Source organism: Sminthopsis crassicaudata, chromosome 3 (genome assembly GCF_048593235.1).
Source record: "Sminthopsis crassicaudata isolate SCR6 chromosome 3, ASM4859323v1, whole genome shotgun sequence".
In the NCBI taxonomy this organism is placed as follows: Eukaryota; Metazoa; Chordata; class Mammalia; order Dasyuromorphia; family Dasyuridae; genus Sminthopsis; species Sminthopsis crassicaudata.
In genome coordinates this window covers 274,245,012-274,269,549 of record NC_133619.1, presented here as the reverse complement: position 1 = coordinate 274,269,549, position 24,538 = coordinate 274,245,012, and the positions used below count along the sequence as shown (strand labels likewise).

The 24,538-nt window shown below is 36.8% G+C and overlaps 1 protein-coding gene across 3 annotated transcripts; it reads left to right on the top strand.

The window, feature by feature from the left end:
* Positions 1-2,229: 2,229 nt before the first annotated feature.
* Positions 2,230-18,686, top strand: DDX3X (DEAD-box helicase 3 X-linked). 3 transcript variants are annotated; one of them, XM_074300816.1, is made up of 18 exons: positions 2,233-2,753; positions 3,079-3,247; positions 6,535-6,592; positions 7,860-7,907; positions 10,536-10,668; positions 11,695-11,853; positions 11,938-12,037; positions 12,474-12,609; positions 12,946-13,031; positions 13,581-13,679; positions 13,768-13,928; positions 14,262-14,406; positions 14,490-14,679; positions 14,897-15,078; positions 15,158-15,275; positions 15,528-15,681; positions 15,772-15,917; positions 16,052-18,686. In XM_074300816.1, exons 2-18 carry the CDS (start codon positions 3,203-3,205, stop codon positions 16,129-16,131), a joined length of 2,040 nt encoding a protein of 679 aa, XP_074156917.1. In that variant the 5' UTR covers positions 2,233-2,753; positions 3,079-3,202; the 3' UTR covers positions 16,132-18,686. The 3 variants fall into 3 exon arrangements, with proteins under 3 accessions (XP_074156918.1, XP_074156916.1, XP_074156917.1); XM_074300817.1 differs by having other exon boundaries at positions 2,230-3,247; positions 14,490-14,634; XM_074300815.1 differs by having other exon boundaries at positions 2,230-3,247.
* The last annotated feature ends 5,852 nt before the right edge of the window (positions 18,687-24,538 follow it).

Here is a 24,538-nt window from a genome sequence, read left to right as displayed (position 1 = left end):
AAACAAACCTTATCTGTGAAGTTCAATAAAACAAGGTATACCTGTGTAAGAAGACTGAGAAGGGGTGTGGATAAGTTATAAGGGACATTGAAAGTCAAGGGATTTTGGATGTGATCCTTACGTTTTATTAAGCATGAAGTGACATGGTGAATGAAATTCATTGAAGGCAATTATGTGCTCCCTTAGTATCTTCTTATTTACCTTGTGATACCAACTCCCTATTAGTCATTTTTTGTTCTGTCACTAACAGTATAAAGGTCATTCACTTTTGCAGAGAAAACAGGAAATGAGAATTGAGAAGTTCTGTTTTCTCTCCGGTTTTAATTATCTTTCCATCTAAGCAAAGGTCCTATCTCTTCAAGTCTTCCTGCTCCTCTCTAAAAACAATCAGAATCAAATCTTTTTGTTGTGCATAGCTTCCTTTGCTAGTTTCAGCTCATTCTGACATTATTTTAAAAGAATCATGACACTTGCTTTTTATACATTCTCTTTCACCTGGATGTACCTCTGTATACTTTAGTTGGTGGTGAACTTTCCTGTATATCTACATTGGCCTCTTTAGACAAATTTTACTTTTCCTTATTGGAATTCCCTTTTTTTTTTCTTCACAATTTCAATCATGAGCATCCTTCCTGAATTCATCTCCCCTGTAGCCTTTAATTTCATGGGATTCTGTCTTCTTTTTCAACTCTGTGAAATCTGCTTTCCCAAAAATCTTGATTATAGTTCAAGCTGTGCCACGATCTTCTCTCCTCTATTACTAACTCTAGGGTAGAGGTGACAAAGTTGAGATAGTGCCAAGCTGACTTCAGTCAGCAAAACATCTTCCTGAATTCAAATCCAGCCTCAAACACTTACTAGCTATGTGACCACGGACAAGTCCTTGAATTGTCTGTTTTCTCATCTGTAAAATAATTGGAGAGGGAAATGGCAAGCTACTTAAATGTCTTTGCCAAGAAAACCCCAAATGGGGTCGCCAAGAATCCGAGGGAACTGAACAAAAAATCACTACTGCTAAGGAATGATTACTTCCCTCTACCGTTATTTCTACTCCAGCAACCTCCTGCCCTGATCCAGAATAAAATATTCCTTTGTTGGTTCATCTTTTTTAAGGACAAAATTAAATAAAAAAAAAAAGTCATTAACTTTTCTGCTTTTGGTAGAATTTCAACTGAGGTCTGGATAATTGAAGTTTTCGACCCTCTTATTAGTGCTTTTACTAGACCAATATTTTCCAATTCATCTACTTCCTTTTTATAGCCACGTGGACTTGTACTCCAATGACAAAATCACTTTTGTTTCTCCCCTTTTTGACTTTACCCAAATACTCTCTAAGGTGCTTCTTACTCTGGTTTCGGCCGGAATGTGGAAGCTTTCTTAATGTTTAGTGCTGCATCTCTCTCCCCTTTCCTATCAATAGAGGCAGGAGGATACAGAAGAACAGTGGATTTGGATGTTCTAAAGAACGGGATGGAAACCCTATCATCCTGCATACAGCCTTAGGAAATTTGGATGAATCACTGCTCTCCGTGCCTCAGTTCCCTCATTCGTGAATTGAGGGAGTTGGATTCAATAAATTCCAGGGCATCACTCACCAGGTATTCTTCTAATGCTCTGTTTCTGCTGGAGGCTAAATTCAATAACTTTTAAGGCATGGCACAGAACACAACTATTAATTTTTTTTGACTTGAGCAGTCTGGGTAAAAAAAAAAAAAGAGATTTACTGAATCCAACCCACCCATTCTACTCATTCCCCATAAAGAACCAGGAATAGGGCACACTGCTTTTAGACAAGAAACTGGATGTTCATATTTGTACCCTCACAGAACCGATCCGTACCCGCGGAGGGGGGAGGGGGAGACGGAGGCCACGCCGTCAGGCTCCGCGGAACTGCGGAGGAGACGCAGACATGGCTAAGCCCGCGACACTAAGGGCCCGAAAGGATTAACATTTTATTTCTCTCCGACCAGCCAAGCAGACTACCGAGATCAGGATTAACTCAAGAAGGGAGAAGGAAGAGGGTGCCAAGTATTCCTGCCGGCCCCTCCCCCATCTGCGTTAGAAACCAGGGGAGAAAGAGCCGGAGTTCCCGCGTAGGTGCAGCAGGGGCAGGGGGGGGAGGTGTCAGGGCCCCCCCCAGCGGAGGTGCGTAACAATTGGCGTCGTTTCTGCGTGTGATTGTCTCATTGTTTCCCCCGTAGTATGGGGGAGGGGGCGCGCGCCCGCGCCGGCGCAGGAGGGGGAAGGGGAGGTTTCGGTTCACAGTCCGCGCGCTCGCTACCTTGGCAACAGAGTCTGAAGAGGAGAGTCCGTCCGTGAGCGGACTTCTTTCGACCCTCCCTCTACCCACGACGGGATCACTGTTCCGCCCTCCAGAGCGCCCCCTACACCCATTTTCCTCTTTCCTCTTTCTTTTTCCCTCCTCGTCCTGCCTCGCTCCCTCACCGCCCCCTTTGGGACTCCGTCCACGCCACCATCCCCCGCTTTCCAAAATGGCCGCTGCGCCCGGCATCTGCGGTCACGTGACCCTCCACATTCTCCGCTCTCGGCCTTTTTCTGGATAGCTCGGACTTCAGGGAGGCAACACGCAGGCGGGTGGGGGTGGGGTGGGGGCGGGGGAGGGGCAGGTTAGAACGGAGAAATCTCACGAGATCTCCCAAGCCCAGAGACAAGGAGCAGAAAGAGGAAGGAGAATTGGGGGGGAGGGTGAAGAGAAAAAGAATTTTCGCGAGATCTTGAGCGCTCCAAGTCTGGTACAAATCGGGGAAGAGGAGTTCTCGCGAGGGCTTGAGGGTTCGAGGACGAGGGGGGGGTGGGGGGAGGGGGGAGGGGAAAGGACATAGGGGGGGTTTTAGTGAAAGAGAAGCTCTCGCGAATTTTTGAGGACTTTGCTCTGCTGAAGCAGTGGGAGAATATACGGATTGTTCCCGCGAGGTTAGGGCTGATTGATTGGCGCGGCAACAAGAAAAGAGAAGTGGTGGCAGTAGGGGGAGGTGTGGGCTGGGTAAGGAGAGGAGGCGACGGGGGACGGGCACGTCTTACGTGCTGACGTACAAGCCGTCGGAGTGGGTATATTAGGGCCGTGGCCGCGCCGGGCGTTCCAGAGCCGCAGTTCCCCGGTGAGAGGTGCTTTGCGGTGAGACATCCCACACACACAGTTGATCCGCAGTGGTAACGCCAGAGTCCCCGGTACTCTTCAGGGATGAGTCATGTGGCGGTGGAGAATGCGCTCGGGCTGGATCAGCAGGTAAGACGGCGAGAAGGGAAGGGGCTCCGCGCCGCGCGGATCTCATCATACTCCCGCCCTCCCCCCACAAGCCTGGCCTGTGGCGCAGTGCTAAACCCTGTTGGTCTGCCAGTACCCTGGTCTTGGGTCATATGCTCCGGGCCCGAGTAAGTCGCCTTCTCGGGGTTGTGGAGGGGGAGAGAGAGAAGTCGGAGAGAAGGTCGGGGAACAGCATGTAGAAAAGGACCTGGGAGAGGCGGGCTTTGTGTTGGGCCCGGCTCGCCCGAGGTATTGTCCGTGGTCCGCGCACAATGGCGGCTTTTGTGCGAGCGTGCGCAAGTGAGTCGGAGGGAGAAGGGAGCGCGCGCCGGGAGCGCGCGCCGAGGGGGGGGTTGGGTGCGCGCGAGCTGGAGGGGGCTCTTTGTCTACAGTCTTTTGTGCTACTCTCTGAGAGTGTTTGTGTCTTTTGAAGCTGGCTTCTGAGCAGGCCTTTGCATTAGCCGAGTAGTGGTTTGTTTCTGGTATTTGGTTAGGGCTGTTTTATCTCGTGGAAGGTGTGAATGACGAGGTACGGAAGACCTGATACAAAGTGGCGGGGACGCGCGGGCTGACGGCCTTCGCTCTGGGTAATGGCGGCGGCCTCCTTTGTGTGCTGCTGCGTGGCTGGGCGGCGCTGCGGCCCGCTAGCGAGGTGGGGGGCGGGGGCGAGGTAGAAGCCGCCAGCGCAGGGGATGCGGAGGAGTCGAAAAGCACCAAGTAGGAACTTGGGTACCCTATTTTTAAGTCATTCTCGTTGGTTTAAAGGGTTTGGAACTTGTTTTATCTCCCCTTTTGAAGGGAGATCTTTGATTCCACTGTCCCGGTTGGCGAAGCAGCGTTTCCGGAGTGGAAAGTTTTGTGACGCAGATGGGCCGAGGAGGGATTGTGGGGGGGCGGGGAGGGGGAGGGGAGGAGGAATGGGCCGGTCCGTGCGCCGTTGCGCCGGGTAGTGGAGATATGGAGGTGGGGGGAAGGCCGTAGGGGGGTGATATCGAGTACTTGGGGTCAAGAGGCAGCATTACCCCTTAACGTTGTTAGCCATTTGTGATGCTTCTACTTTTGTGGGCCTTAAATTTGGCCTTCAAGCATGGGAGGTTTGAAAGGAAAAAATTCTAAAATTTCGATTTTGATGGAATAGAATTTTGTGATGAAATATTGGGTAGGGCATTCAGCTATAGTTTATATACATCTGAGGGAAAAATCCCAGCAGTCTATGTGTGAGGATTGGAAGGATGTGGCATGGAGAGGATTATAGCAATGCCACTTGGGCCTTTTCCGAGAAAAAGTCCATTGTTATGTTTAAATGAATTCTGGTACTTAATGATTGATTCTGCAGATGTAACAGCGACTAAGGTTTTCATCTGTCATGAGCATCTAGAAGACCATTCAGGAATTATCCAAATACCATTGGGATATTTTATTTCTACTTGATTTTTATTTAAGTTCTGAAAGTAAATGTAGTCTTATTTATTAGGTGTGTTTGCCAGTAAAACGTACTTGTCCAAAATTAACCTTATGCAACAGCCTAGTAAAACTGGTTGGCAACAATGACTGGGAATCTGAGTATTGGGGATTTGCAATTTGGAGGACTTTGAGGGATCTGTTTCATAATGATGCCATCATTTGTCTGTGAATTGTCGTTCGTAAGTGTGACTTTGTTTTACTACAAATGAAACGGTGCCTTAGTGTTAAAGACACTCTAGAATTTTAGGAATGAATTAGAACACTTCTTGAATACAGAATTGAGTTGACCTTGACCTTTGTAGAGCTTTCATAAACAAATTTAAGCGGTGGACACTATAATTCATACCAATTAGGCTTTCAGGATGAAGCTCAGAAATTTATAAATGATGGGAATGGAAGGGACTGTTTTAAAAACTGCCTTATAGATTGTAAAATTAAAGAGCTTTCTTTCATGGTTACAAAGATTGCTTTTTGTATCCCCCAAGCATGTTGGATATTGATTTAATTAAAAAAAAAAAACTGGACAAGCTTTTCTTAATATGAATATGGATTACATCTTAAGGGAGTAAATAAACATTACAAAGGGGTCTTACTCTGCAAAAGAGGAATGGTATCTGCTTCCTACTTTACACTTGATATATTTTCATAGGTGATACATGGAGGAGGTTAATATATATATGTATATATATACACACACATATGTATATATGGCACTGCCATTTTATGAATGTCATATCTATATCCAGGGACTTACTTTTAAATCATTCATCCCTATAAAGGTTAGTTTTTAAACTCTATATGCTTTTAATGTGAGTCATTTCTGTAGTATATAGTAATGCTTACTGAAATCCACTTTCTAATGTAAAAGATATTTTTTAACCTAGGATTTTGAAGTTTTGTATTCAATGGGAATATATAAAAATAGGTTTAAAATAGGGAATATGACCTTTAGGAATGATTAAGAGGTGAGAAAGAGCTAAAGAACTTGAAATTTCTATTAGAAATTGAAATTTTAAAAGTGTAAAACTCCAGATAGAGTAATTACAATCATACTAACATGTTTCCCCAGGGAAAACAATTTTATATAAAAGATTTGTAGGCCCCAAAATGGGAGGATTTTTGAACCTTTGAGAAGTTGGATCACATTTAACATTTTACAGATGAGGAAATTGAGGCACAGTAAAGTAGTGGATTTTTTTGAATAGCCTTAAGTCCTGGCTTAATCCTTATACAGATGGCCTTATTACACTAATCATTTACTTTTCTTCTAAATATATAGCCTTATCCTTTAAAATGAGGCATAAAGATAAGTTATAACATTGGAAAAATCTGTAAGTTGTACTCTTGTAAAAAGCAAGATTTATGTGCATAAGCAACTATATTGGGATCAATATTTTTATAAAAATGATGTGGAACCTTGGATTAGCATATTTTTACTTGTAAGATATTGTAATTTGAAGTTTCTATGAAAAACTAAGCTTATAATAGGTCTTCGTAATAGACAAAATTCTAGCTCCAGTATTTTCCCAGTAGTAAGACTTTTAAAAACAAAATAGTCATGAGAAGTCACATTTCTGTCTCCCATAAGCCTTAAGGTAGGGTGGGTAAGGAACTATGATATAGGCATTTTTAGGTTAGGAAACAGGTTCTAGTCTTAAGTAACTAACCCAAGGGTTATAGGTCAAGATAATAAAAGCAAAAACTAGAAATTGACCCTTAACACTTTTGCTTATTAAAGTTACTTGTGATTTTTCTTGAGCTCTGTTTAATGTGTACTGACAGTGTAGTTTTATCTTTCCTTCTAGTTTGCTGGCCTAGACCTGAATTCTTCAGATAATCAGAGTGGAGGAGGTACAGCGAGTAGTAAGTATAAAATATAGGTGAATTTATTGGGGGGGGGGACTTTGTTTTCTTATGTCCAGAGTTCCAGGAAGCTCATAAAACTAGACTTTTTTTTATAAAAGATTCAAAGACTCAATTTAATTTGGCTGAATTTTTTAACTAGTAAAGACTGGTAGAATAGCCCCATAGGACATTGAATTTACCTTTTAAGTAGTTTTGTTCTGTCACTGGTATAAATCAGTAGGTGTTGGGGGTGGGGGAAGACATTTGACCCAGTTTAAACTGAACTTTCTCATAGTCCAAAAGAGTTTCCTATTAGATCAGAACCAAGATTGTCTGTTGCAGTGTTGAGGTGATTCATTTGGAAGTTTTATAAGATTCAAGAGATTTGTGTTATGGATGTGAGGTTGGAATGGGATGTTAATTGCTTTAAAAAAATTTTTTTAAGTAACATACAAGCCAATTTTTTTTTTATTTAAAAACTGCAAAAAATCACTGTAAACAAGTTGACTTAGTTGACTTGAGTTTTAGATCTTTTTACCATCCCAGTCTCTAGAAGTTCAGTAATCTCATTTTTTCTTTATCTGATTACTTAAAGCCAATGAATGAGAGGGGAGTGAGAAAAAATCTTGATTTTTATAATCATCATAGAAAACCAAACATGAAGGTAAGGTATAGGGCAGCTTTCAATCCTACCTAGGAAAGTAAAATTCTAAGTCAAGGTTAGGAAACTATGAAGAGAAAGAGAATAAGGATGAAGAGGTTGTTTATATCCATGAATGGCACTTTGCTCTTAATTTAATGAGTAAATTCTCCAAGTAAGAAAGTGATAGTGACTCACTGCTCTTGACTTCATAGTTATATTTTCAAGCAGAGTGGTGAGTTCTTAATTTTTGTTTTTACATGTTTTGAATGTGGTTGTCCTATTGATCTAGTTTGACATTGTTATATCTTTGCCCTTGTAATTCAAGAACTGTTTCAACTTGGCTGGGGAAATCTTCAATTTCAATAGGCCAAAGTTTTGTGTTTTTATTTTCTTTACAAATTTACTCTCAATCACCTCTTTCCCCATCCCCAATCATCTTAGACTTTTGTTTATCTTTCCTTGGTGGTAAATATTAAATATTAAACTTAGCAAGTGATATGTAGATGTTCTTTTCACTAAGACCCTGATGTTTTTCCTTAGTTGAGCTAAACATTAGGTACATCTCCTTTGACAAGCTCTCTTCTTTCTTCCAACTTTGGTCACCTTGTTTGTAAAGAACTTTTTTTTTTTTTTTCCCCTTAGAAGGACGTTATATTCCTCCTCATTTAAGGAACAGAGAAGCTTCTAAAGGTAAGACATTTTTCTAATGTATTTCATCTCAAACTAGATACAATTTGTCCCTTTTAAGTCTTGAGAAACTTTTATGAACTGATTCTTTGTTGAGTAAATAACCATCAAATGAATTGTAGAAGTTATAATTAAGATTTTAAAAAAGGTAACATTTCAGTTGTATTACATTTTCAATGTTAAATAATAAAACAAATCGGCATACTTACTGATTGATAGCATAAGGAGCTGCAATGCACATTAAGGATGGAAATAAGTTTTCTTTTATTTGAACTGTGATCCTGTATATATGCTAACCATATTCTTTAGACCTTTTAAGTTTAGGACCATTTTACAATGTCATTACATAGTATTGCTAACACATCCATTTCTGATTTAAATTGTAATCCTTAGTACTTTTAGTGGCACAATTTGATTATAAAGTGAACTCTGTAGTAATTGTATTGGGTTCACATAAATAATAGCATTTTTATAGAATAAGTAAAATGAAAGCTCATGGAGCTTTGGAGAAGTGATTTGTAGTAAATTTAGTCATCCATTTTCTTCATACTATGATTTAATTTATTAGCTTTGATTAAAATACTTAAAAATTCTATTGAAGTAGAAAATTGTTTCTAATTTTCTACAAATAACTTGTTAGGAAGCAATAACGTTTAGAAAATTAGTGTGGTGTATTTTACAAGTGAAATGGAGAAGCTTGTTTCTTCAAGGGTATAAGGCTAGCTTTTTTAGGAGTGAAAGATGGAAAAAGAATTCTGGTATCTTAGTCATAAAATGTGTAAGCCATATTTGTAAACTAGTTTGAAAAGGGGAAGAGGTTCAGCAAAAGCTTTTAAGTCAAATAGCAAGTCTTGCTTAATTTAAGTACCTGGATATTTTTAATTTTTTGCATTCATGTTCTAAAATGGTTTCTGACTACAAGGCCAGGAAAAAGGAAGTAAAGTGGTGCTTTTTATTAAAAGTATATGGCTCCCTTATAAAGATAAGATTACCATTAAGAAGGTATGGTAAATCAGATGGTGTACCTTGGCTTAGAGTTAGTCATCTTCTTGAGTTCAAGTCTGGCCTGAGATTGGAAAGCTGTGTGACCCTGGACAGGTCAATAACTGTTTGTTCATCTGGAAAATGGCAAACAAGAAAACCCCAAATGGAATGGCTTACAACTGAAATTGAACAATACATAAGAATAGGATAAGTAATATACTCTTCCCTAGATTATTCTCTATTCCCTCAGTTTTTTAATCGAAGAAATTGGGACTAAATGTATCAGTAAGATTTTGAATTCAGGTTCCATAGGAATGTTAGGTCATCTTAATCTTATATGTAATAAATTGTTCTCAACAAATAGTCAATTCACCTTAATTACTTGGTAGTATTTAGCTGTTATACTACTTAAAAGGGTATAAAATTATGAATATGACTTGCATCAAGTTAGATATCTAAGTAGATTAATGTCTAGAGTATTTTTAGGCTATTTAAATCATAAAGTATACATGCTTCATATACAAAGTATAAGCACTTTTCTCATTGATATTCCCCCCAAATTATACTTAAATAATGTTTTTAAATTTACATGGAAGACTATTGTGCTGGATGTTAATAACTTTCCTGAAATACTGGATTAGCTCTACCTAATTTTACTTTCACTGTTAATTGCACAAATGAGTAAGAGAATTGGTTCTTAAATCAAATGTTTAGTGTGGCTTTCCTGCCTGATTGCTAAATAATATCCAGTTATTTTAGATTGTGTATAAAAGTGACATGTTAATACTGTGGAAATTTATGTAGATTAATTACATCATAGCAATGCTAAACAGGGAGATTAATTGCTTAACTACTTAAATTTGGTTTTGTATGGATATTTTTGCTAAAATTTAATCATAATCTGAAGCATGGTACAGGGCAACTTAAAGGACTGGGAAAAAAAGAAAACATTCTTAGTTTTTAGTGAGGGGATTAGAAAAGTAGTATGCTCTTGAACGTTGAATATGATAAAAAGTATGAGCATCCTTGAATTTAGAGTTACAAATGAGATTTGAATATTTATTCCTATGTGACCCTTCTGGCCTTCATTTGGCCTTTTCATGTATGGGGTTGGGTTAAATGATCTGTGAACATCTTCAGTTTTTAATGTAGAAAAGTATGGATGTGCATTATTTATACTTTGAAAGAAACACTAAATATTCCTAATGTGTTCCTTTCTCTTCCCCACTCCTGTAAATAGTGAATTATATATAACTTTGTCAGCATGGTGTCTTAATTCTTAATTACCTCTAGTTTGCAAAAGGTTCAGAGAAAGTAGAAATAAAATAAATTGGAATGGTCTTCTCATGCATACTTTTATGGCAGAGAATAATGTGATTATTCTTGATAAATTGAAATAAACTGTCTTATAACTGAAGAATATTTTGTTGTGGTCCACTGTTTTTTATCCTTTTTAAAGACAATTAAAATTTCTCATTTTAATGTGTCTATAGAATTTAACAGGTTCTAAATACTATGTTCTGGGCTATTGCCCAAATTGTGTACTGGCTCAGTTTTGAAACTTCTGATCATATGGATAAGATTGTAATGCCCTGTTTCTTAATTAACTTGGAGTTAAAAGAAGTCAATCTTGTTTCTTTTTGTTAGGTTTCTATGATAAAGATAGTTCAGGGTGGAATTCTGGTAAAGATAAGGATGCATATAGCAGTTTTGGCTCTCGTAGTGATGCAAGAGGGAAGTCCAGTTTCTTCAGTGATCGTGGAAGTGGATCAAGAGGAAGGTGTGTGATTTGTTTATTTTGAGCTATTCTCTTGCATGATTATATATACATAGCTGTCTTGATGGTAAATGTTTTTGATGTCAGAAAAATCCCCATGCTTGTTCTTTATTGACTCTTAAATGGCTTTTTAAAAATTGAAAATCTATTTCCTGCATATGGAGTATTTTTTATACACACATATATACACATGTATGTGTGTATATATGTAATCATTATGCTTTTTAAGTCATGAGAGATCTTAAAGATTGTTCTACCAAAGATCTGCACCACTGTTAATCTTTGATATTTTAATATTTAAAATATGGGCTAATTGTAGAGAATAGCCTAACTTGTTGGAGGTTTTTGTGGGTTTATTTTTTTTTTCCATAAATTTTAAACACCTTGTATTTTTGATTACACGAGTGTGGTGAACTGACTTTATAGCTGTGGTTAATCCTGTATCCTGATTTTTCGCAAACATGATATACCAGGCCTAAAACTAAACACATCTTAATTCAGGTAAGGACTGTTTTCTACCTTTTGTCCCAAGTCTCATATTGGGGAATTCTTTCCTATAAAGATTGTAATATAACTGGGGAAAACAGTACTTTTGAGGCTAGTGGTTTTCCCCAAATAACATTTTTCATGAACAACTTGGGTAAAATGTAGGAGTAAGCTATGTCCTAATAATAATTAGAAGCTTATAAAATATTTTCTTGGCTCTTAAATGAGCCATTGGCCTGTTTTTTGATAAGTCTAGAGACATATAATAGCATGCTTGGAAAAAGGGGGAAAAAATGAGAAAGCATATTTGGCTAATTTGAAGAAATGTTGGTGAAGCCAGAATGTTGAGAGTCAATTTGAATTGTACCTCCAAAGTAGACTGGTTTTTATGGCTTTTGGAACACACTCCCTTGGGTATTTGTTTTGTAAATCAGATTAGGAGTATCTTATAAAATTGGGTGATTTTTTTTTTTTTTTTTTTTTTCCCCCTGCTCCCCCCCCCCCCATGGGTGGTGTATGTGATGGTTACTTTCTACTGTTTAGATTTGATGATCGTGGAAGAAGTGACTACGATGGCATTGGCAGTCGTGGTGACAGAGGTGGCTTTGGCAAATTTGAACGGAGTGGGAATAGTCGGTGGTCTGATAAATCAGATGAAGATGACTGGTCAAAACCACTTCCACCAAGTGATCGCTTGGAGCAGTAAGTGATTTCCAAAATATTGATTTAGTGTTTTAACTTTAGTTATGTGTCATATAGTAACTACAGTTGAACTTTTGGTTTCAGGGAACTCTTCTCTGGAGGAAACACTGGAATTAACTTTGAGAAATATGACGACATTCCTGTTGAGGCAACAGGCAATAACTGCCCCCCACATATTGAAAGTGTAAGCCCTTGATGTTTTATAAAGAAGGTGGCCATGTGTGAGGTGTCTCTTCTTTCCCCTAATATTCTTCTGTATTTGTATTAAAGGGTTCCTTTTTAGATTTCAAAATTTTCCAAGCTTTAACAGTGTACTATAATTTATGTCTTAAATTTGTCCACAGTGAAATGAGAGAATAAATGTAGTTCACTATTACAACCAAATAATTCCCACCTTCCTAGGGAAAAACAAAACAAAAAACTGGGCAAGTGATATATGGGGGGAGGGAGAGGTATTGACTATAAGTTTCTCATTTCCTTTTTTTTTTTCCTTTTGATAGTTTTCAGTGGAACTTAAATATATGTAGTTGAGACTGACTTATCTTTGAGTGGGGTGTCTAACTTTTCTTGAGTAATAGTCATTCTAGTTAATATTCATTTTCACATTTATTTCTTGACAGTTTAGCGATGTTGAAATGGGAGAAATTATCATGGGAAATATTGAACTTACTCGTTATACTCGTCCTACTCCAGTGCAGAAACATGCTATTCCTATTATCAAAGAAAAGAGAGACTTGATGGCTTGTGCCCAAACAGGTACACTTATTCAACCCATATAAGTATTCATTATGAGAAATGACCTAAATCTTATTTTTCCTCAAATTGTCTTTATATTTTATGAAGTTGGCTAGCATTGAAATCCATTCTTGCCTCAGTACTGATTCACAGTACAACTTAGCAAATAAGTTACTACATAAACGAGAAAATTAAAAGGATACTTTATTACCACAATGTATACTAGAACATTTTGACTAGAATAGAAAAGTAACAGTTGGGTGATTTCTTTCTTATCCTTTCGTAAGACACATTTGTAAAATTTACTTTAATTCCCCATGAGATACTTGAATGATTTACTTTTTATTTCCTTTATAGGATCTGGAAAAACTGCTGCATTTCTTCTGCCAATTTTGAGTCAGATTTACACAGATGGCCCAGGCGAAGCATTGAGGGCTATGAAGGTTTGTTTTCCTGTTCATGGATGGTAAAGTTTGCCCTAATGATGTTGATAAGTTTTTAAAACAAAGCTAAGGTACAAGCTCAGATCAGTGTATTTTGGTGTATGCTTGTCATTTTGCACATCTTGCTCTTGTATCAGAGAAGATAAAATGAATCAGATTTTGATAGTTTAATTAGAAACTTTTATATTATGGACCCCTTAGAATAAAGCTATTGAATGCCTAAAATGAAATATAGATAAGATTTCAAATTAAACCATTTTATTGAAAATAGTAATTATTATTTTTAATTCAGTGACTGCAAGAAAAATCTTTGCTTTAGCCTGAAAATTTCTTGTTTGGTTTTATTTAAATTTGGGCTGATTGAAGGAAATTTTTCAAATTACTGGGTTTGACATCTTTGCATATTGATGGGGACTTTTAACATGGCTTAATTCCATTAGTGGGAGTCAGAACTAAAAAGCTGATCTAACACTTTTTAATACATTCTTGTACCTTTTAAAAAAAAAATATATATATATATATATATATATAAAATGATTCATTTTGTAGGAAAATGGAAGGTATGGGCGTCGCAAACAATACCCAATCTCCCTGGTTTTAGCACCAACGAGAGAATTAGCAGTACAGATCTATGAGGAAGCCAGAAAGGTAATCTTGTCATGTGATTTAGTCTTAACATTAAAATTAATTTCTATGACTACTTTGAAATATACAATAAAAAATTTTTCTTTAATAGTTTTCATATCGATCCAGAGTTCGTCCATGCGTAGTCTATGGTGGTGCCGATATTGGTCAGCAGATTCGAGACTTAGAACGTGGATGCCACTTACTTGTGGCAACACCAGGACGTCTAGTAGATATGATGGAAAGAGGAAAGATTGGCTTAGATTTTTGCAAGTATGTTAATCTATTAGTTACTTTACCTATGTTAGATTTTTTTAGTTATCTGAATAAGTATTATTTTTAAAAAGTTTTTTGACAAATTTTATTTTAAAAAGAAAGCCATCTACAACTTGAGGATTGTGGTGTGTTGATAGTGAAGTAAACTTTTATAAACTTAATATTAGAAGGTTGGCTTTTTTTTTTAAAAATAAAATTTTATAATTGAGAGTTAATTTTAAGAATTAAGATGCCTTACAAAAATTGTATTCTGGTAATGATTTTTGCTTGGTCAAATTTATATTTCAATCATAAGTTTGAACAATATATTTACAATTTTTCTGCCATCAGGTATCTAGTGTTGGATGAAGCTGATCGTATGCTTGATATGGGGTTTGAACCTCAGATTCGTCGTATTGTTGAGCAAGATACTATGCCACAAAAGGGAGTTCGCCACACTATGATGTTTAGTGCTACTTTCCCCAAGGAAATACAGGTATGGTTTAAGTTTTTTAAATGACAAATATTTAGATGATGTTATTTATTTCAGTAAATACTAAATTTGTTTTCTTCCTATAGATGCTTGCTCGTGACTTCTTGGATGAATATATCTTTCTGGCTGTAGGCAGAGTTGGCTCTACTTCTGAGAACATCACACAGAAAGTAGTGTGGGTGGAAGAAGCAGACAAACGGTCATTTCTGCTTGACCTCCTAAATGCCACAGGTAAAGAAAATTACGACGAATTTCAGCACAGCTCTGGTGGCTCAGGTAATGAGAATCTGTGTTAGTTGGAGGAAAAGCTTTTAGTCTTTACCTCTTTGTTCATAACATGCTATTGAAACATTCTGTTTGAATTACTTCAGTTTGCATGCTTTAAGTGCAACTAAAAATTCAACTGGTATAAAACTTTCACCACTTGGTGGTGCTCAGTATTTATAAATTATCCTAGTGTTGAAACAGTCTTTTCTATCCTTTCCAAATTCAGGCAAAGATTCACTGACCTTAGTGTTTGTGGAGACCAAAAAGGGGGCAGATTCCTTAGAAGATTTCTTATACCATGAAGGATATGCTTGTACCAGTATCCACGGAGACCGATCTCAGAGAGATCGAGAAGAAGCACTTCACCAGTTCCGCTCAGGAAAAAGCCCAATTTTAGTAGCTACAGCAGTAAGCAATATTAATTTTGTTTAGAATCTCAATATGTATTTTAAAAAATCAACCAGACCTAAACAAAGTTGTTTTTCAGGTAGCTGCAAGAGGACTGGATATTTCAAATGTGAAACATGTCATAAACTTTGATTTGCCGAGTGATATTGAAGAATATGTACATCGAATTGGTCGTACAGGTCGTGTTGGGAACCTTGGTAAGATTTTTAACTGGTGAGAAACTTATTAACTGGATGTTGCATTGTGATTTCTTGCAAAGCATTTATTGGGGTTTTAAAACTCAAGCTATACATCCCACAAAGTGATTAAATATTTTATTTGTGAGCTAATTATTTCAATGGGAAAAAGGACATTTGACTAGATTGGGCTAGCAGTAATTATGGAGAAATAAAATTACAATGCTTTGTAGAAAGCAAAAGCCTGAAATAATTCCTTTTGACTTGTTTTAGGTCTTGCCACTTCATTCTTCAATGATAGGAATGTCAATATCACCAAGGATTTGCTGGATCTTCTTGTTGAAGCTAAACAAGAAGTGCCATCATGGCTAGAAAATATGGCTTATGAACATCACTATAAGGGTAGCAGTCGTGGACGTTCTAAGAGGTACTACAGTTAAAACTTCTTCATTCGCAATCCAATAATCTTTTTATGGAATCATGGCATAACATATCTTTATTTTTTCTCCCTTCACAGTAGTAGATTCAGTGGAGGTTTTGGTGCCAGAGACTATCGACAAAGTAGTGGTGCCAGCAGTTCTAGCTTTAGTAGTAGTCGAGCAAGCAGCAGCCGCAGTGGTGGCGGAGGTGGTGGTCATGGTAGTAGCAGAGGATTTGGTGGAGGTAAGTTCATTCAAACTTTTTTTCTTTTCTTTTTAATTATATAAAAAAAATAAGACTATTTTAAACTTTAGCCTAAAAGTGATTTTTAAAGAAGAATGTGGCATCTAATATATATGCTTTTTTGTTTGTTTAAGGTGGCTATGGAGGCTTCTACAACAGTGATGGATATGGAGGAAATTATAACTCCCAGGGGGTTGACTGGTGGGGAAATTGAATCTGCTCACAGCAGGTCACCCTACCAAACAAGCTAATATGGAAACCACATGTAACTTAGCCAGACTATACCTTGTGTAGCTTCAAGAACTCGCAGTACATTACCAGCTGTGATTCTCCACTGAAATTTTTTTTTTAAGGGAGCTCAAGGTCACAAGAAGAAATGAAAGGAACAATCAGCAGCCCTATTCAGAAGGTGGTTTGAAGACTTCATTGCTGTAGTTTGGATTAACTCCCCTCCCACCCATCCCTACCCCAAACTGCATTTATAATTTTGTGACTGAGGATCATTTGTTTGTTAATGTACTGTGCCTTTAACTTTAGACAACTTTTATTTTGATGTCCTGTTGGCTCAGTAATGCTCAAGATATCAATTGTTTTGACAAAATAAATTTACTGAACTTGGGCTAAAATCAAACCTTGGCACACAGGTGTGATACAACTTAAACAGGAATCATCGATTCATCCATAAATATTACAAGGAAAAACTTATGCGGTAGCCTGCATTAGGGCTTTTGATACTTGCAGATTTGGAAAAACAAAACCAAAAACCAAAAACAAACATCTTGAAGCATATCAATGGAATTAGTTTCTAATGTGGCAAACTGTACTAAGTTAAAGTTCTGATTTGCTCACTCTATCCTGGATAGGTACTTAGAACCTGATAGTCTTTAATAAGCCATTCCAGTCATGATGAGGTGATGTATGAATACATGCATACATTCAAAGCACTGTTTTCGAAGTTAATGCAAGTAAATACAGCAATTCCTCTTTCAATGTTTAGGCAGATCATTAATGTGAGCTAGCCAAATGTGGGCAGAATATTACAGGGAAAGTTTAAAGGTCTGATAACTTGAAATAGTTTTTAGGAGAATTCATCTATTTAGACTTTTTAAATGCCTGCCATAAATGAAAATTGAAATGGTAGAATGGCTGACCACAGCAGTGATCGGTCCTCTTTAAGGGCCTGGCTGATTTTGGTCTAATAACGCATGCTAGTGTTGATGTTTTTTGGTCAAGATGGTATGAACAGGAAGAATTATGCAGCAGGCTTTATTTTAATGCAGATTCACATTACTCTGTTCAAGCTGCGTTGAGATGTTAAACTGGCTTACTGTAGACTTTGTAAAAATGGCTCCAGAAGAGTAACAAACTGAAATTTTTGAGATCACAGAGGTTGGAAATATGTACATAACTGCACAAGGTGTCAATTCTGCTATCAGTGCAGTTTTAGTCAGTTTTAGTTGCATAGGTTTCCATTGTATTTATAGTCTGTTTATGCTAAATCTGGCCAAAGATGAGTATTGTCCACCACTAAAAATGCCTCTGCCACTTGGAATTTCTGTGCTAACTTTGTGGCCAGAGTGCCGTGATCAAAACTCTCAATCTTTTTTCAGTGGCATAGGAAGACGGCAAAAATCTCCTAAAGTGCAATAGATATTCAAGTGTATTGTGCCTTGTTCTAAAACTTTTATTAAGTAGGTGCACTTGACAGTATTGAGGTCATTTGTTATGGTGCTATTTCAATTAGTCTAGGTTTAGGCCCTTGTACATTTTGCCCATAACTTTTTACAAAATTCTTCTTTTATTGCACATTCAGAGAATTTTATATATATGTCTTGTGTGCGTGTCCTTAAACTTCCAATCTTATTTTGTCTCTTGGAGATTGTTGAACGCAGCTTGTCTAAGAAGGGGAAGGGACTAGATTCTAAAATTTATTTGGGACCATGGGAATGATAGTTGGGAAGAAAACTATTTGCACACGACAGATTTCTAGATACTTTTTGCTGCTAGTTTTGTGTAATATTTATTGAACATTTTGACAAATATTTATTTTTGTAAGCCTAAAAGTGATTCTTTGAAAGTTTAAAGAAACTTGACCAAAAGACAGTACAAAAACACTGGCACTTGAATGTTGAATGTCACCGTATGCGTGAAATTATATATTTCGGGGTAGTGTGAGCTTTTAATGTTAAGTCATATTAAACTCTTAAGTCAAATTAAGCAGACCCGGCATTGGCAGTGTAGCCATAACTTTCTGATGTTAGTAAAACAAAATTGGCAACTTGAAATTAAAACATGCCAAGGTTTTGATACACTTGTCTTAAGATATTAATGAAACACTTCTAAACACTGATGTGAAGTGTCCAGATTCTCAGATGTTTGTTGCGTGAGTTTTGTTTAGTTGTGTGTTTTTGTTTTTGTTTTTTTTTTTGTTTTTTGTTTTTTTTTGTTTTTGTTTTTGTTTTTTTTTTTTCTCCGTGAATGTCTGGCACATTGCAATCCTCAAACATGTGGTTATCTTTGTTGTATTGGCATAATCAGTGACTTGTACATTCAGCGGTAACATTTTAGCAAGTTTTATCAGCCAGCAATATTTTCAGTTCATAAATAAGGATTCAAATCATATGCAAGAATGGATTTAAACTTGCTGAATGTAAAGATTGAACTTCAAGTCACTGTAGGTTTAGTAATTGCTTATTGTATTAGTTTAGATGCTAGCACTGCATGTGCTGTGCATATTCTGATTTTATTAAAATAAAAAGTTGAACTGCAGAGTCTACTTTTCTTTGTTGCTCTCACTTGCAGCCCAATATTAGGTGAAATAAATACAGATTGCTTTGTAAAAAATTCCTGTTACTTTTTCAACTTCATGAGTGAAATGGGAAATTTTAAGTTTTTATCCTAACATCCAGTACAGATAAGTTGTTTTTTAGAAATACACTAAAATAACTTTAGTGGCTCAAGTCAGTAGCTATTTAATAACAGACTGGAGTTGGAGTTGAATTAGCAAATTCCATATTTGCCACAAACTTATCTGTGACCTTGTGCAAGTTCATGACCTCTCCTTGTGCATAATGAGTGGGATATACTGGATAATCATTTAAGATTCTATCCAATTTTAAATACTAAGAAATTTGATAGATAACAGGAATTGGTGGTAAAGGGACATAGGTATGTTGCAAGATAAAAGGGGTAGGATTTGGCCTGGGTTCTTATTGAACTTTTGTTTTAACTTAAGAGTTATGCCTGTCATACTCTAGTTTGTTAACTTTAAAAGCCCAATTACATTTTAGAAACAATTAAACACCTATTCTAAGCAGGATACTTTGCTTAGATGTTGGATATGAATTGGCCCTGTCATCAAGAAATTGATATCCTGAGTTAAAAATAGATACATAAACAAGTAAAGTAATTTCAGTCAAGTACCAGTAAACAGGAATCTAAAAGTTATAGAAAGAAAAGGAATGAAGCCTAGTATTAGACCTTAGGCTTAGGAGGAAGTTATCATCTCAACTGTATGCTTAGTGAGTGGAAATGGTAGATAAGGAAGACTGACATGAAGTAGTCTAGTGCTAATGAATTATACCATGGTAATCAACATGATTCTAAATAGATTTGTAATTTTTGAAAACATGGTAGGAGTTGCTCTTGGTAACTGTGGCTAAGGGAAAATCGACCATAGGGTTATGTAAAAGGAGTTGTGCACAAAATAAAATTAGAAATTAAAAGACTGTCAAGCTGGGGAAATTGTTTTCGAGGTTTGGTCACTTATCCCAATAAATGGTCATAAGATGACTGTGTAGACCTTTCAGAAAGGAAATGTATTCTAAATCACTATTAAATTCAAATTAGCAACTGAAGCTTCATTTCAATGATAAAGTTGGCAAAAATGAATAAAGGATGGAAATGGTTGCAGGGTTGCAGGAAGACAGGCTCGTTAACACTGTTGGAAGTGGGCTGGCCTGACTATTCTGAAAAAAAAATTCTTTTGTCAAGTCTCTGAACTTCATTCTGGCCATTTTCCTCATGCTGTTGCATGCCACTGTGGACCCCCTTGGTCTCCAATCAGCGCTTCTGCCTAGGGGCCTTTCATTCCTGATTGATGCGAGTTCACCATATCCAGCAGCCACAGACTCACCGCTCTGCATTCTGGCAATCTTATCAAGGATGTGTGGCAATCTATTGCCCAAGACTCACTCAACTGTGTCCCTTTGATTTCCCAGAGCAAAATTTCCTGGCTACCATTTCCCTGTGTGTTGTTTTTCTCTGAGAATGTAAGCTCCTTGAGGGCAGGAATTAATTGCTTTTTGTATTTGTATCTCCAGTGCTTAGCACAGTGCCTAGCATGTAGTAAATGCTTAATAAATGCTTTAATTCATTCATTCTCTATCTTGCAATCCTACTACTGGGCACAAGGAGGCTAAAGATAGGCAGAAATCCATCAGTACATTTTATTTCAGCAAAGGGCTAGAAACAGTGATGCTCAAAGCTTGGGGAATAACAACCTGTGGAATATAGAATATGTTGGAATACAAGTAGAAGAAAAAATTCAGAAAACATGGGAAGATTGTATGGGATGATCAATAAAAGATAAAAGTGGGAAGCATATGAATGAATATGCAGTTAAGCAGAACCAGGATGATTCCAATAATTCTATGAAAACACTTAAAAGCTGGGTTCTAACTAAAAATGACCGATTTTGGTCCCAGAAAAGATAATATAGGTATAGAGTGTGATAAGCATGTATCAGAGGTGGGTGCGTGGGTTGATTTAACTTTTCCTCGGGAGAACTTGCTGTGAAGGGGGCAGTGGGGAAAGTGGGCATATTCAGAAATAATGTACAAACCAGAGGTGTTAAACTTATTTTGAATAAAAAGTGCCCAGGAGGATACTGTTTTTAATGTGATCTGAGCAGGTTGCAGTTGAAACAATTCTGGAAATTAATGCTTCAGCACTTTTTGAGTTACTTATCAACATTAAGCTTTAGTATCCATTCCCTCTCTGAAACCCAGAACTGCAGCTAAGTTTGCATGTAGGGCATCAAACAGAAGTCTCAAGAAAAATTAGCTTTTCTCCTTAACCCTACTAATTTGTCACTTCACTTTATTTGATACTTTAGCCCAATTTCCCATGTTAAAAACTTACAGTATCCAGCTCTATATCAATGGCTTCAAACGCTAATAACGGGCCATTAAAACTATATAAAGATATTTGTGGGCCACCTAATAACTTATTTCCCAATTACAGCTTAGTATGATTTAGTACACTTGGGAATGTGGGGGGTTTGATTCTATACATCACTTTTTCAGACAGCAAATCCACTGAGTTTGCACCTTCACATCTGTGTGCCCTTTAACCTAATAAGTTAACCAATTCAGGGTAAAAAATATTTCCATAACTGTGTATGATGGTACTTGGTTTTCTGGGGACATGAAACAAATCTCATAAGGAGTTATATTAAATGTGGGATAGAGGGACAGAAGGAACGGAAGAGGAGAGATGATGGTGCTATAAATATAAAAGGCAAGAAAAAAGTGAGAAGAATGTTTCATGGAGATGAGCTCAAATCCTGCCCTTAAGCTTAACTTCATGACCTTGAACAGGTCACTCAAAGTTCTCCAAATTCAGTGAAGGTTAAGAGGACTTGAGTTCTCTTCTATATGAATTCATCTGAAGACTGAATCTTGTAACTTTTAAGAGTACAAGAAAGCAGAGGGATCAATTTAGGAAACAGATTTCTGGACATTTAAAAAAATAGGTATTTTTTTGTATCAGCTTTGTTTTCATATATATATATATATATATATATATATATATATATATATATATATATATATATATATATATATATTCTTTTTCACCTCCCTTTTTAAGCCAAAATATTTTTTAAAAAATAGAATTTCAGCAAAAATATGGTTCCATAAGTGTATTTAATATTCTATGTCCATAGTCTGTCCTCCCTCCCCCCACCCCCCACTCTCATCACTTCAAGGATTTGGGAGATAAATCATTCTCCTGGGACAAAGCTTGGTCATACACAGTTATACAATATTCTTTCTGCTTGTTTGCATGTTAGAGCCATTGCATAAGTTATTTTTTTAGCTTTCTAATGCCTTCATTATGCTACAGTGATTCATGTAATCCTATGCTTTTATAGATTCTGCATTGATCATTTGTTAATGGTCTAATATTCTGTCACATGCATTTATTCCCTAATTGACAAGGGATGCTCCTTATTTCCAGTTCTTGGCCACCATAAAGTGCTGCTATGTATATCTAGGTATATGTGGGACCTTTTTCTCTTTGACCTTGAAGTTGTTTATATCTAGAGGGTAGGATCTTTGTATTAAAAGGTGTGGACTTTGTTGTTTTCACTCAAGTCTTACTTTGTGACTCCATTTATGGTTTTCTTGGCAAAGATACTGGAGTGGCTTACCATTTCCTTCTCCACTTAACTTTACAGATCAAGAACTGAGGCAAACTGGGTTAGAAGTTATTTGTTCAGAATCATACAGTAAGTGTCTGAGGCCAGATTTGAACTCTGGAAGATGAGTCTGATTTTAGGCGGGTACTCTATCCACTAGCTAGCTGCCTGTGGGCATTTTAGTCACTTAAAAGGCATCTCAAATTGCTTTCCAGAATAGCCAGAAAATTCATAGTTCCAACAGTCTTATTTGCCCACAATTAAAAAAAAAAAATTTCTACCTTTTATAATTTTTACCAGTTTGCTAGGTGTGAGAGGGAATTTCAAGAGTTGTTTTGATTTATATTCTCATTCACAGAGATTTGGATATGTCTTTCCTATAATTAATAGCTTGGAAATATTTTTTTAGAATTGTTCACCATCTCTATTTTCTTTGGGAATGGTCCTCAGTCATATTTGTGTCAATTCCTTATATCTTAAATATCCTTATATATCTATATGTCCTTAAATATCAGGCCCTTAGCAAAGATATTTGACGTAAAGATTTTCCCCAAGTTTCTCTAATTAGATTCATTGAGTTTTTAAAAATGCATTTTATTTTATCTTTTGTTATAACTAGTTATAACTAGTCTAATCTCATTTCTTTAGAGGCAATTAGTGGTTTAATGGATAGAAGCCTCAGACTGTAATCAAGACCTGTTTCAGATAATTATTTCTGTGATCTTGGACAAGTCACTTTAATGACTGCCTCAGTTTCCTCAGCTGTAAAATATGAATAATAACAGTACCCACCTCACAGGGTTGAAGACCAAATAAATTAATATTTGCAAAATTCTTAGCACAGTGGATAGCACAAGAAATTCCCAACATGTATCCACAACTCTAATTTTCCAATGTTTCTTAAACAGGTTACTTTATGCTTAGGTCTGAGGTATGGTAGGAGTAACATCTGTTACACAGCACGTGTTCCTCTGAAGGAAGAAAATAGGCATTTATTAAGCATCCTACTATGTGCCAGGCATTTTGCTAAGTACTTTATAATATAAAGTCATCGCATATGATCCTCACAACAACCGTGTGAGGCAGGTACTATTATCTCCATTTTTATCATTATGGAAACTGAGACAAATAGGTTTAATGATTTGTTCAAGATCAAATAAGTTTAAAATTCCTTAAAACCTTAAAAGTTATTAAAACTGTCCTCAAGACTTAAAAGACTCAGAGGACTAAGGTCTGAGCCTCTAAATTAGCTTTCTGAGTAACCAGGAATAAAAATTCAAGTCCATGAGGAATCAGCATGCCTTCCTCATTCTTTTGATAACCAGAATGGTCAGGACAAAGTCAGGAAAGCTGCCCACAACTGAATCGATACTATATTCCTGTTGAATATCCTTTCCTTGCTCTAGGTAAGTCAGCCTTCTTTTGTTAAATATTGAATGATCTATCAGTGTTTCATTCCATTCCCATATCAAACCTAAACAGGCAGTCTACCAGGAGGAGCAAAAGAGTTATTCTTCAGCTTTCAATCATGTTGTAGCTTCTTATACTTTTAAAACAAAAATGCTTATTTTCATTAATAATGAGAATGATTCTTCAGCTTGCAATCATATTGTAGCTTCTTGTACTTTTTAAAAAAATACTTTTTTATTTGTTTTTGAAACCTTTATTAAAATATATCACCATTCATTGAATCTTGTCTATGTCTATAAATTCAAGACAAATTAACTCAAAGGGAAAATAGATTTTTCCCAAGGAAAGCATGAACTGATGAAAATTTGGTGGTAATAGCTTAGATTAGGAAGACTTAGCAAGAAAGATACTAAAACAATTATTTTACAGGCAATGGGAAAAATAAAAGAAACTTTCACACCAAATATGATTCCCTCTTTACTACTCTTGTTACTTGACACAGATATGGATTGGGGCAACTTTTTGGGCAGGATTCAACTGCAGCAATTTGCAACATAGAACATGGAGACCACCTAAATCCCCTTGTATTCCTTGTGAGCACTAGCCACTCTGCAGCAATCTGCAACGTGGAACATAGAGACCACCTAAGTCCTCTTGTATTCCTTGTAAGTGAGCACTAATGTTAAAATGTTAGACTCTTTCCTGTTCTCCCTCCTTTCTCTTTACTTCCCCCTCTTCTCTCTTTCCATTTTCCCCTCCCTTTATTTTCTCCCTTTCCTTTCCCTCACTT